This window comes from Rattus norvegicus, chromosome 13, assembly GCF_036323735.1.
Source record: "Rattus norvegicus strain BN/NHsdMcwi chromosome 13, GRCr8, whole genome shotgun sequence".
In the NCBI taxonomy this organism is placed as follows: Eukaryota; Metazoa; Chordata; class Mammalia; order Rodentia; family Muridae; genus Rattus; species Rattus norvegicus.
This window is the reverse complement of record NC_086031.1, coordinates 90,559,929-90,573,317: the sequence shown is the minus strand read 5'-3', so window position 1 is coordinate 90,573,317 and position 13,389 is coordinate 90,559,929. Positions and strand designations below refer to the sequence as shown.

The window sequence follows — 13,389 nt, the reverse complement described above, 5'->3', positions numbered from 1 at the left end:
CTAATGAAATATCAGTGCCCTGGGCTCTACTTGTAAAAGGTGGATTCTCCAGGGCCAACAGAGAGAAAAGGCATAGGAAGCAAGTCCACAGAGTGTAGCAACAACAAAACAAATTAAGAAACCAGGACAAAGACGTGACTGGGTCAAGGAAATTTGAGTGTTAAGACAACAAAGCCATATTAATGTTAAGAAAAATTGTTTAGTCGATTTAGAAAAATTGACTTTCAGAACAGAGCATGGAGTCTCATACCTACAATCTCGACTCTTGGGAGGTTGATTCAAGAGAATGGATGTTCAAATCCAGCTTGGTCACCACAGTGAGTTCTACTCTCAAGAAAACAACAAAGCTCAGACTAACACTTAGAACACCTGTGAAACCTAGCATAGTCATAGGTAGGTAGGTAGGTAGGTAGGTAGGTAGGTAGGTAGGTAGGTAGGTAGGTAGGTAAGTAGGTAGGTAGATAGATAGATAGATAGATAGGTAAGTTCAGAGAACTCTGACAAATACAAGTACATCTATAATCTAAAAAGATTTTACCTTTTATCAGCTTAGTACAGGGAAGCACACGTGCACGCGCACGAGTGCGCGCGCGCGCACACACACACACACACACACACACACACACACACGAGATTGTATGATCTTAGTTCTTAGATTTAAAACATTGTTCAATCGCAGTAAGTTTAGAGAATAAACACATACTATTAATAAGAGAATTCTATTTTAAATTTATTAACAAGGTAAGAGGTTTTTCTTACATCTATTCCTTCTCATTCCCTCAGCTCCCAGGGTCCACAGCATCCCCAGTTTATTTTAAAGCCTTTTGCTGCCTTCTGCCCTCCTCCCCTTTCTTCCCTATTATTTGGTGTCAGAAGGTGCTGTGGCCTTAGGGTAAGTTCTCCTGGAGACAGAGCAGCCCTCATAAGGATTTGCCCAAAGATGCATTTTAATGAGCTCTGCCTACCTCTTTCTTTCTTTCCTTTCTGGAGACCATAGCTGGGGCGGTAATGACATGTAAATGAGTTCTGAGCATAGACTAATTAGGGAGGGCCCCTGGAGAGTAACCAGCTGTTGGTTGTAAAAGGAAATAAAATAACAGGTCACAGCAATAAGTCAAATCATTTCAACACTGATTCTTAGACACCTTTCCTTGCAGGAAATACTAAGCTAACAGAGCGGGCAGCAAAGACCCTCAGGTAAAGGGAAAAGACCAAAGAAGACCAGTCACTGCTTCTGGAATCTTCTCCTGGAGTCCCTTACCGAAGTGAACCTGAACAACGCCCCCTCCCCCATGCACACATACTTTGAGTGCTATCTCCAATTGTATTTTTACTCTACATTCATAATTTGATAGTTATTAAAAGTAAAAATAAAGCTGGTTTCCCCAGCTTTCAGGGCAATGCACATTCCTTCTGTTCCGTTCTCTACAGTACTTTCTCTTTTGTTTCTCTACTAACCAAACCAATTAGGTATTTACTGTATTTGGCTTTGACCCAGTTCTCTTGAAAAATCTCTTCCATTGCCAAGAAGTCAGACATGAAGAAAATAAAGCTATGTGAAATGAAGAAAGGGGATCGAAGGTCATCGGTGATCTATGATCAAAAGGCTCATCCATCTAAGGAGACCTTCTTTACCCTTCCCATGCCAGGGACAGCATAGTGGGATCATTCCCACAGGTCCAAACCAGTGATGTCATCTTGGGAGCTATTGGCCAGGGCTGTCACTGTATTAAGTGTTTGCTTTTATTTTTTTTTCTTTCTTTTCTTTTCTTCTTCTTCTTTTTGAAGACAGGAGTCTCACTCTACAGCACAGGCTGACTTCAATCTCCCAATCCTCCTGCCTCAGCCTTGTGAGTACTGGGATTGTGAGCAGCACCATCATGCCCAGCTTATTTTTAAAACTTAAAACATCTCTATTCATCTACATGACAGACACAGCCCTCCACTAAAATTTTTCTTTCAATGAAGAGACTGAAAAGACTCCTGTATCTCTCTTCACTGAGTGTATTACCAAGATGTAAGTTCTAGAACATACAAGGTCATAGATACAGTTTCAAAAATGTGAAGAATCTTGAGTGGTTACAACTGCAGATGGGCTCAAAGTTATTCTGTGTACATCAATGTGCTAAACAATGTGTGTCTGTGTGTGTGTGTCTGTGTGTGTGTCTGTGTGTGTGTCTGTGTGTGTGTCTGTGTGTGTGTCTGTGTGTGTGTGTCTGTGTGTGTGTGTGTCTGTGTGTGTGTGTCTGTGTGTGTGTGTCTCTGTGTGTGTGTGTGTGTGTGTGTGTGTGTGTGTGTGTGTGTGTGTGTCTAGTCGGCTGGCTGTTTGTTTTTATTTTACTTTGCTTTCAGACAAGGTCTTGCTGTCTTGCAATCTGTCTGCCTCTGCCTCTGCCTTTGCCACTGCCTCTGCCCTCTCTGCCTCTGCCTCTGCCCTCTCTGCCTCTGCCTCTGCCTCTGCCCCTGCCCCTGCCCCTGCCCCTGCCCCTGCCCCTGCCCCTGCCCCTGTCCCTGCCCCTGCCTCTACCTCTGCCCTCTCTGCCTCTGCCTCTGCCTCTGCCTCTGCCTCTGCCTCTGCCTCTGCCTCTGCCTCTGCCTCTGCCTCTGCCTCTGCCTCTGCCTCTGCCTCTGCCTCTGCCTCTGCCTCTGCCTCTGCCCTCTCTGCCTCTGCCTCTGCTTTGGCTTACAGGTACTCTCAGTGTGTTACCATACCCTGCTGGCTCATTTCTTGAAGCTGGGATCTGTAAACAAGTCTAGTCTCTTTGCTGAGTACTTCAAGTGGAACTGCTCAGTAAGCTGCTTCTCTATAGAAATACTCCATTCAAAACTTGGAGCCAAAAAACCTGCTGTAATTCTGCATCTAAGAGCAATTCTTGGATGAGGCAGAGTATAAAGCCAAATCATGTACCCAGCTTTAGAATGTGGCCTGTGACCACAGGTTTATGACAGCATGGCTGACTATCTAAACAACAAGCAAACTGTAGAATCAGAATCCATAAGAAAGAAATAGATGTGTAGTGTTTGATACCTCACAGTCCATTTATTCTGTCAGAATCTCCAATCTAGCTAGGTCTACAATGTCTATTTTTGACTCCTTGTAGGGACCAATTCCACAGTCAAAATTCAGCATCACATTTCAATTTGGAAACTCTCAGTTTGAAAACATAGGTAACATGAAGCTCAATAGAACTGTTATTCAAAACACAAGCTAAGTCATGTGTATTGGTGTCTGTAGCCCTACAATATTTGCACTTATATAGTATTTGAGGGTAAGAAATTATTCCTCTTGGAGCTGGTGAGATGGCTCAGATACAGGCACTTTTGCAAAGCCTAAAGACCTGACTTGAATCCCTGGAACCCACATGGTAGAAGGGACAGCTGACCCCTCCAAGTTCTCCTCTAACCCCTCCTCCACACACACATACATAGACATTTACATGCACACACATATATTCATGTTCATGCACAAGTGTACACACACACATCTCACATATAAACACACATTATTGAAGCAAGGAAATTATTTCCCTTGATAAGTGGTGGTCTTTCGATGTTTCATTTTTTTCATTTCCTTTGTTAGTATATACTAACTCTAGAGAACATTAGGTTTCATTATGACATTTCTTGCATATAGTGACTTTTGTCCTTGCTCACCTCCTGTGAGTCTCTGTGCCTCTGTGTCCATCCCATCAGTACCTGTCCTCCTCCCCTCTTGTCTTCCTCCTCTACATTCTTCTTTCTGCTTTAAAGACTCGCACGCACCACGTTGAGATTTGTGCAGGAGCTACCTTGACGTATGAAATAGGAGTGGCCATCTGCGCCACACACTTTCATTATTCTTTAGAGCTGTGATCTGTCATCTTAAAGAAGCTTAGTTGGCCAAAGCTCCCAGTCAGGGTCCACTACAGGTGCAGTCCTGGGAGAGTCTAACATGTGAGGGTCCATCTTTAATTGTTGGAATGTAACGTCCTTATAATTGCACTAGAGATGGTAACACAAACTATTAAATGTTTTTCAAATGTAATTTATCTGGATTGTGTTAGGGTCAATGTTTTCAAAAAATTAAACTTCACCAGTAACACTTCAGTCACACCAACCAGAGCTCCCAGGGACCCACCATCCAAAGAGCACACACGGACAGACCCATGACTCCAGCTGCATATGTAGCAGAGGATGGCTTTGTTGGGCATCAGTGGGAAGAGAAGCCCTTGGTCCTGCCAAGGCTCAATGCCCCAGTATAGGGGAATGTCAGGGTGGGGAGGCAGAAAGGGTTGGGTGGGTGGGGGAGCACCCTCATAGAAGCAGGGGGAGGGGATGGTATAGGGGGTCTATGGAGAAGAAACCAGAAAAGGGGATAACATTTGAAATGTAAATAAAATTTCCAATTAAAAGAGAAAACAATTCAGTAACAAGTGATTGCATCTTCAGGTCTGGGTTGGTACCAGTTGTCTTTTTTGTTTTCTTTCCTTATATGGGAGATTCTAATGTAGCCCCCCTTTTCACATGGTAAATTATAGGTTCAATATCTGTATCATCTTGACAGTAATGAAAAGTTGCCACGTTGTTAAGACACTAATTCTTAGTAAGAATTCACACCAAACTGCCTTTGGGAAGATTATGAAGCATAGTGGTCTATTGTCTTACAGTTTTCATGGCTGTGAAGAGACACCATGAGTAAGGCAACTCTTATAAGGAAACTATTTAATTGGGACTGGCTTACAGTTTCAGAGGTTTAGTCCATTATTGTAATGGTGGGAAGCATGGCACCCTGCAGGCAGACACTGTGTTAGAGGAGCCAAGACTTCTACATCTTGATCCGAAGACAACCATGAGGAGACTCTTTTCCGAAGCCTGCCTACACAGTGATCACTTCTTCCAACAAGGCTGCACCTATTCTAACAAGGCTATACCTCCTAATACTGCCACTTCCCATGGGTCAAGTATATTCAAACCACCACATCTACTGTTTTGTGAATTTTGATTATCTATTTTCTCTCCATTGATTATGACAAATAAGCCCCCAAATTTTAAAGGTATAGACTTGGCAACTTCTCCTGGCTTCACAATTGGAACCAACACTGATTTTTGAGAAGGCTGGAGATTTTCAACATGTAGGGTTTGTGAAAAATACAGCAGAGCACCTTAGAAACCTGTGCTTTCTCATAAAATATGATGGGCCACTCACCATACATACTCCTTACTCTTGCACTGTGAAAAGTGGCGTACATGATATCATTTTGTTCTCGAAAAAAATGAAAATTACTTTTAAATTATTTAATATTTATGGATGCATATAGTATGCTTGGATCCAATCCACTCTCGCTCAATTCCTTTTCCTTCCTCTCCAAATTCTCCCCTACTCCCCTTTTTTTCTCTCAAATTCAACTTTTTCTCTTCCTCTCTGCTTTATCTCCCCTCTCTCTCCCTCTCAACTTCATTTCCCCTTTCTTTCCACCTCTCATATTTGGTACCCACCAAATCCATTTAGTGCTTCCTATATGTACAACAGTTTAGGATCATTTTCTAGATTGTGGGTCTCATGTGTCTCAGAGACTGCATTCCTGAAGAAAAGTGCCTCTCAGCCTCTCATCAGTCATCAACTGCCTATAGCACTCAGCTAGGGAGGGGTTCCAGAGCCCTCCGTCATCTATGCTGGAATTCTGGCTGACTTGGTCTTGGGCAGGTCTTGTAAATGCAGTCACAGTCTCTGTGAGTTCATGTATGGAACTGTCATGCCCAGCAATGCTGTCTCACTACAGGAATGTATTCCCTCCAGCTCTGACAATATTTCTTCCCTCTCTTTTGCGGGAAATAGAAATAACCTGGATATCAAAAATAAATAAAGCAAAATAAAATAAAAAAATTTAGACAGAACCTTGATCTACCTTGAACTCAGAGATACACTTGATTTTGCTTCCCAACGCAGGGACCAATGATATGAAAATTCTTAATGCTGCTTAAATAAAAGATTCTGCTAAAATTTCTCTGTTTTTTCCCTGTGTTCATAAATGTTTGGAATGCTGAATTTTAATTAGAGATTAAGGAAAATAAAAAATTCTAAATACAAGTTTATAAATCATCCATGAATTCTACATAGATTTAATGAAAAGAGCACCAGGATTTCCAAATAAAATGAGGGACCCTGACTTATTTCTATGCCCAGCAGAGACCACATGGCACCCTAGAAAGAATGGCTTGGCATAAATCTATCTACAATTATATCATCGTTCTATAACCCTCAATTGTGTTTTCAGATTGATGGGGGGATACTTTACTGCTTGTTGCATGGCTTTTTAAAGTGTGAATTGTTTGTCAGGAGCCCAAAACTGCTGATGACCTTGAATCATTTATTCCCACTCTGTCTAGATTCTAACAGATAACTGGACTTCACATGTGGATGGAATTAAAATATCTGCCTTCAGTCACTGTTTACCACCTCTGTGTGTTTTGGAGTTGACAACTTTTAACCCTATCTCACCTTGACTTCCCAAACACAAGCATTTCTTTTACATCAGACTTTAAGGTGGTTTTCTTTTTGTCTTTTCTACCTTTATAACCGTGTCAAGTTTCATTTTACCTTTCTTTTCAAGTTTCTTATTATCTTTACCTGACCCAATTCCTGTTTATCCAGTTGTTCAGATTTTAATAAAAGATGGTTTACAGTTTCTTTGGGTACCTCCTGCACAGTGTATTAGGTACCGGGGATGTAAACCTGAATCAAATAAACATGTTCTTTGTTTTGTATATACATAAAAGCATGGACACATAATCTATCTCTCTCTCTCTCTCTCTCTCTCTCTCTCTCTCTCTCTCTCCCTCACACACACACACACACACACACACACACACAGAGAGAGAGAACACACAAACATAGATGCACACATAGACACAGATGTGCACACACATACATACACACAGACACAAATGCACATATATACCACACAATACAGCATGCATACCCAGATGCACATACACAGATGCACATACACATACAGGTACACACATACATGCATACACATGCACACATACACACACACCACACACAGATACACAGGCACAAATGCATACATACACACAGAGAGACACAGATGTGCATATATAACATATACAAGCACAAATGCATAGCGCACATACAACACACAGACATACAATAATGTACTACAATCCCACACACACAGATACACAGGGATGCACACAAATAACATACAAACACAGATGTGCACAAGCACACACATACATAGACACACACACAGACACACTGATACACACACACACACACACACACACACATACACATACACATACACATCACACCACACCATCTAGGAAAACAATCTTGGAAATGGAAATTTTGAGAGTGATGTATAGAATGACAGGGGAATAACATGTTACCTTGGACACTGAAAATAAGGAAATGTCACCTATGTCATGATCATAGAGGAGCCTACAGAGAAATATTTAAATTGGAAATTAGAGATCATGCATGACTGGTATAGGAATTGGGACATGGGGGTGCATTTGCTGCATCAGACTCTGGAAAGAAAAGCAGCAAAGAAGATGCTACTGTGGTTGAAGCCTCAGACAAGGCATTTGAGTCCCACGGAGCTGCAGGGAGGCAGGCAGAGTGGAAATGTCCTCAGTGTGCGTGGGGGGTGGAAGCAGTCTAAGGCCAGTGGGAACTGTCAGAAGCAAGTTCAAATTGGGCAACATCCTTGAATTTCTTTCTTAGTTCAACTATGAAAGAAAAATGATTTGAAAAAGAGCACAGGGATCTGTAAGGAAACCATTGATGGTGACTCTAGAGCCAGCTCAGAGTCATCATGCTGTCTGCGAAGGAAAATCAGAATCCATGGGATGGTCTGGTTCTCATTTACATGTTCTTGTACTCATATAGCACAACATCTTTGAGACACGGCATCTAAAATGCCTGCTGCATGCTTTTCATCCCATGTTCTAATTCAAACTTACTGTTTTCCATGCCAGAGGTATCCCAACCTCCCCTACCCTTTTCTAGTCAACAACTAATCCCCATGTCTCCCTTCAAGTCACATGCAGGTGTACTGCTAGAGCTAGCCCTTGGGAACACATCCAGTGGCTGCCAAATGCATCAAAACCATGTCCAAATGTCTCCTCTGTCCACGGTCTCCATGGGATTGGCTCAATGGATGTTTCCAGTCTCCTCCACCTCACCTGACTCTTCTACCTCCCTTGCTTCTTGACTCACCAACTAAAAAATGTCCAGATATAAACATTTCCTTCAACCCCCAGCCCCTTCATCTTCTAGCTTAATCCTAAAGCTCCCAGGCCTCAGAGTCACATCAGATCCTGTCTCCTCCAATTTCAGGTGTCCTGCCCAGAATTATAGTTTTCCTCTTTGCCCATGTTCTAATCACTTTTCCCCCACATCTTATCTCACTGCAATGCGTTTCCGACAAGTCAGTGTGTTTGGAACAAGCTCTCTATCGGTTGTAAGTCACTGAGGGACAAGGAAGATGTTAACAGTCACTTCTGTGTTACATGTTGTGACTCGATTGTCCTTTCCTACTAGGAAATCAACAAACATTAGTGAGCTCTTGGGTGGACATAGAGTGATAGCTCTCCAGCACGGAGAATATCTTGGGCCATGAATCCAAATCTTAGTCTAGCTCTGATACACCAAATTTATCCCTCATGATTTTTTTGTAATATTTTCATTTTTGATTCATGCTAAATGGAGTTTCAAAAAGAATACCAGTTAATGATTTTATTAGGAAATGCTATATTGTGTGGTGAAAGCTGAAACTCATTGATAACCATTTACTGAGTTTTGATTGTAAAGGGGTGTGTGTGTGTGTGTACGTAGTGCTATCAATCAAACCCCATGACCTCATGCATGATAAGTATATGATCTACCACTGAGCTCCATTCCAGCCCTGAACTCTGTACCTCTCTCCGGGCATTCAACTGTGAATAAGTCAAATCATCGTGATGGAAGCATTGTAACACAGAATTCATTGTCCATTTACAGAAGAATGTGCATTTAGCAAACTGGAAACAAAATTTTCATCCTTTTGTTAAGACTCCATGTGTCTGCAATCACAATCAATGAAAAGTGGGGAAGGTGATGAATTTGAAGAAAAATGGGGAGGTATATAGGAGGGCTTGAAGAAAGAAAAGGGGAGGGAGAAATATAGTAGTTAAAATGCAATCTCAAAAATAAAAAACAAAGAATCTATGTGTCACCTAAATCAGTAGTGGGAAACAGTCTGAAATGCAGTGCCCATGACAGACATGTTTCTATTATATTAGAAATATATGAGCAGAAAGATCAATAGGATGCTGCTGATTTATCTATGCTATGATTATTACCATCATTTTACATATTTTTCTGGTGGGAGGTTTTACACAATTTTTATCTGTGTAGCCTTGGCTATTTTGGAACTTGTTCTGTAGAGCAGGCTGGCCTCAAACTCACAGAGATCCATCTGCCTCTGTCTCCCAAGTGCTGGGATCAGAGGTGGGCACCATTACTGCCTATTTTACATATTCTTTATCTCTGACTTTAATGCAGTTCTGAGTTTTATAATTTTCTTCTCCGTGTTGCTTTTCTCCTTGAGCTGGGAGGCACCAAGAGGAGTGTTAAGCCGTAATAACTACAGTTATTGAATTCCAATATATCCAACATTGTATTAGATGCTGCGGATATGAAAAATTTAATTTATGATCTCAAACAGCTTTCAGGAGTGGTATCTTATAAAAGAATTGGATCATGCCAGGGGAAGCATTAGGAGAATGTTTCTGAAGGGAAAATACATTCACAGGAAACACGGATATATTTTCATTTTCAAGATTAATTTAAAACACATTAATGGTATGTGCTATATTTTTCTGAAATACAAGTGAATGCTAACTAAAGAAAAACAGTATCAACTTTCAAAACACCTCAGGTTAGGGTAAGGGGCATTTGGTAAACAAACAGAAATTGTATATATATATATATATATATATATATATATATATATATATATATATATATATATAAAACCAAAAAACTTAAAGATCATCTTCCATGTTTCTCTGAATGCAGGTGATAAGATTAATGGCTTCAAATTTGACAAGGTTTTATCTGTTTGTTTTCAAAATCTTTTTAAAGAATCGCTCTTGTGGAAAACATTCCTGAAGGCCTTAACTACTCTGAGGATGCCCCATTTCACTTACCGCTCTTCCAAGGCTGGATGAACTTACTCAACATGGCCAAAAAGTCTGTCGACATAGTGTCTTCCCATTGGGACCTCAACCACACCCACCCATCTGCATGTCAGGTAAGCCACATCCTCTATGCTTGAGATGATTTTGTGTGCATTTTACACTCTTTACTGTCCTTAGCCTCAACGTAACCAGACCAGCTCAGTTTCCAAATCCCATCTCCCCCGAGAGCACATGAGCACATGTGTGTGCATTTATAGAGCTGTCCCATTGTTAATCATGTGTCATTCCACTACTATGATCACCCCAGGTTTGTTCAGGGCAAGCTCGCGTTTCATCTTTGTCTGCAAGAGGCTCTGTGTACACTGTCTCCCAAGCAGCATGGCTTTGAGGATGCCACCCACATCATAGCACCTTCCTACAGCATGGCCGAGAATCCTGTGTTGTGTAGTTTGCGGGCTTGCACATCTATCTGCCGGCTGAGAAGTGTATTTTGTTCAGTTGTGTTATACAATTCATCTTTAAGCCCCTGAACTAACTTTTTAAAATAATGGAGTCACACTTCTCAGGATAGTTGCACGTCTTTGACTCTGTCGCTTTTGTGTAGATAAGAAAAGGTGATTTCTGAATTAAGTACTCTGAAGAGAAAATGAAAAAGATCTTCGTAACTTTGATGTCTTTTTCTTTATACTGGTAAACTACGGTGGTTTGCATTGAGCTCCTATTCATGTATATGAACACTAGCCTATATTTAAATGCCCTGTATGGGTCCTGGGTCAAATCAGTTTTGTTTCTTTGCATATACATCCTATTGACAAAACTTCCCATCACTCTTGATGGCTGTCTTGAAATCTAGTATTCATCCAGTTGTACCACTTTGACTATTTTAAAGTAATGGTTATCAGAAAATAAGTAAAAACAAACAAAAACCACAACAGTCGTACTGAAGACTTTGAGTAAATTTATTAAGTGAATATTGTGTTCATCATATTCTTACTTCTATACCATTCAAACATGTGTTTCAGGTTTTATTGTTACATAATGTATCATCCACAATTTAGTGATTGGGAAAACAAAGATCGTTTACTTACTTGTGGTTTGGGGCAGGGTTTAAAGACAATAATTTATGCAGTGATTTGGGGAGGATAGATTACCTGAGGCCAGAACAGTCAGATTAAATGGAATATGTTCAACATCTCAACTGAGAAGGCTGAAACGCCTTCTCAGTGGCTGCATCTCTTGTTGGTTCTTTCTTAGGATTCTGTAAAAGAATTTGAGTTCTTTATATTGTGGTTGGATCCATAAAAGAGCAGAATCTCTCAAAGGCCTGTTGGCTTGAGATCCAGCGTTCCAAGGTGCTGTATCCATCCATCCATCTTATTTTGTTGGTTTAAGCAAGTCACATACACAAGACGAGAGGATACACATCCAGGAACTGAGTGGGCCGGTTGGTTGCCATCTTTGGAAATGATACAACACAGACCATTTTCTGACCACAGTAATTCATTCTCTTCCACATGCAAAATACAAATCAGTGCATCCTCAAATGTAATCAAATCCATGGCACGAGAGGCTCACGGTTCTGGATCTGCATGAGGGACTCTCTTGGTTTGGAAACATGTGAATTTAAAAGACTGCCTATATGTCAAAGGACACCCCAAACACTCAGTGTTGAGACAGAGAAGAGATGACCATGGGCACTTTTGTTGAAAAGGAAAGAAAAAGGGACTATGGGCCAAGAAAGCTCATTCATCGTTAGTCTGTGGTGAAGCCAGACCCAGCCTGGCACAAATCTCGAGTTTTAAAACCTTAGAAGCAGAAATGCATTCTAGGATCTAGCTGTGGCTCTTTTGTTGCTCTTTGTATTCTGTTTGTTTTGAGACAGGATAGCCTCAGTATCCCTGGTTGTCCTGGAATTTGCTATACAGAAATGGCTGGCCTTGGATTCACTGAGATAATCCTGCTTCTGCCTCCCAAGTGCTGGGTCCAAGCTCTGGACCCCTACGCTCAGCTAGGATCTAGTTCTTTACCAGTGGTGTCCTAACCTGCTCATTCTATATGCTGTGTCTGACTGTTTTTCTTTAATTATGCTGGGAATAACTGAACCCAGGGCCTTGTGCATGCCAGGAAAATGTTCTACTGTGAAGCCACACCCTTGGTCCATATTCTTTCTGCATCAGAAACAGATCAAGTTTCCTTCGTGTTCTTTGTTATGATAGTGATTTTTTTTTTTTGGAGATGGAATCTCAAGTAATTTATGTTGCCCTCAAACCTGCTATGTAGCCAAGGCTGTCCTGAATGTCTGGGTCCTCCTGCCTTCAACCTTCATGTAATGGGATTGCCGATGTAAGCCATCACATCTGTGCAGTGCGGGCATTGAACCCAGGGTCTCCTGCAGGCTAGGTAAGCTCTCTACCCACTGAGTCACATTTGCAGCCCCCTCTTCATCTCTTTTACAGAAACTGTCTTTTATCTAATGGAGAATAGTCAACCATGACAGTTATTTCTAAACTAACGGAGCCTGCAAAGTGCTCCAGGGGAACATAAACAGCAGAGAGATGAGCAGGAAGTATAACCCAAGGCACCAATATATTACAATGTGACTGTAGGCAAAACATCCCACAGAACTGTACACTCGGGCAGGCAGGTCCAGCTCGGCAGCAGACAGACACAAAGAAACACGTCTCCGGGATCAGTGTCTCATCTAGATGAGAGGCAAGCTTGTAAGAAAGAGTGGCCGCTGTTATTAGCAGGAATGATAAATGTGGGCTTTACAAAAATATTGCCTGGAAACTGACATTGCTTTAAAAAATGTTGTATGTATTTGACTCCACATGTATGAGTGCATGCATGTGTGCATATGTGTGTGTGAGGGTGCACATGCATATGTGTGCTGCTGCACATATATGAGTGTGTGTGCACATATATATGTGTGAGGATACATGGATGTATGTGTGCTTGCCTGTAAAAGGAGAGAGGTCAACTTCAGGTACCATTCCTTTGAAACTACACACCTCATATAGAAAGACAGGGTCCCTGAGTGGGTCACCTCATTAGGCTGAACTCCTGAGTCAGTGAGCCTTTATCTACTTCTCCAGTACTGGAATTACATAAGCACTGTACTAAGCCTAGGTTATCATATGCATCCTGGGAATTGATCATGGGTCTTCATATTTGCACCAAAGGCGCTCACTGAGCTGTCTC

The 13,389-nt window shown here is 41.4% G+C and overlaps 1 protein-coding gene across 4 annotated transcripts in view; it reads left to right on the top strand.

Annotated features, from left to right (window-relative positions):
* The window catches only part of Pld5 (phospholipase D family, member 5), a 338,384-nt gene that overhangs the window by 191,755 nt on the left and 133,240 nt on the right, over window positions 1-13,389 (top strand). For all 4 annotated transcript variants that reach the window (XM_039090526.2, XM_039090528.2, XM_039090527.2 and 1 more), the window contains one exon: window positions 10,133-10,301. In XM_039090526.2, the coding sequence (XP_038946454.1) occupies window positions 10,133-10,301 (169 nt within the window). The remainder of the gene's footprint in view (window positions 1-10,132; window positions 10,302-13,389) is intronic.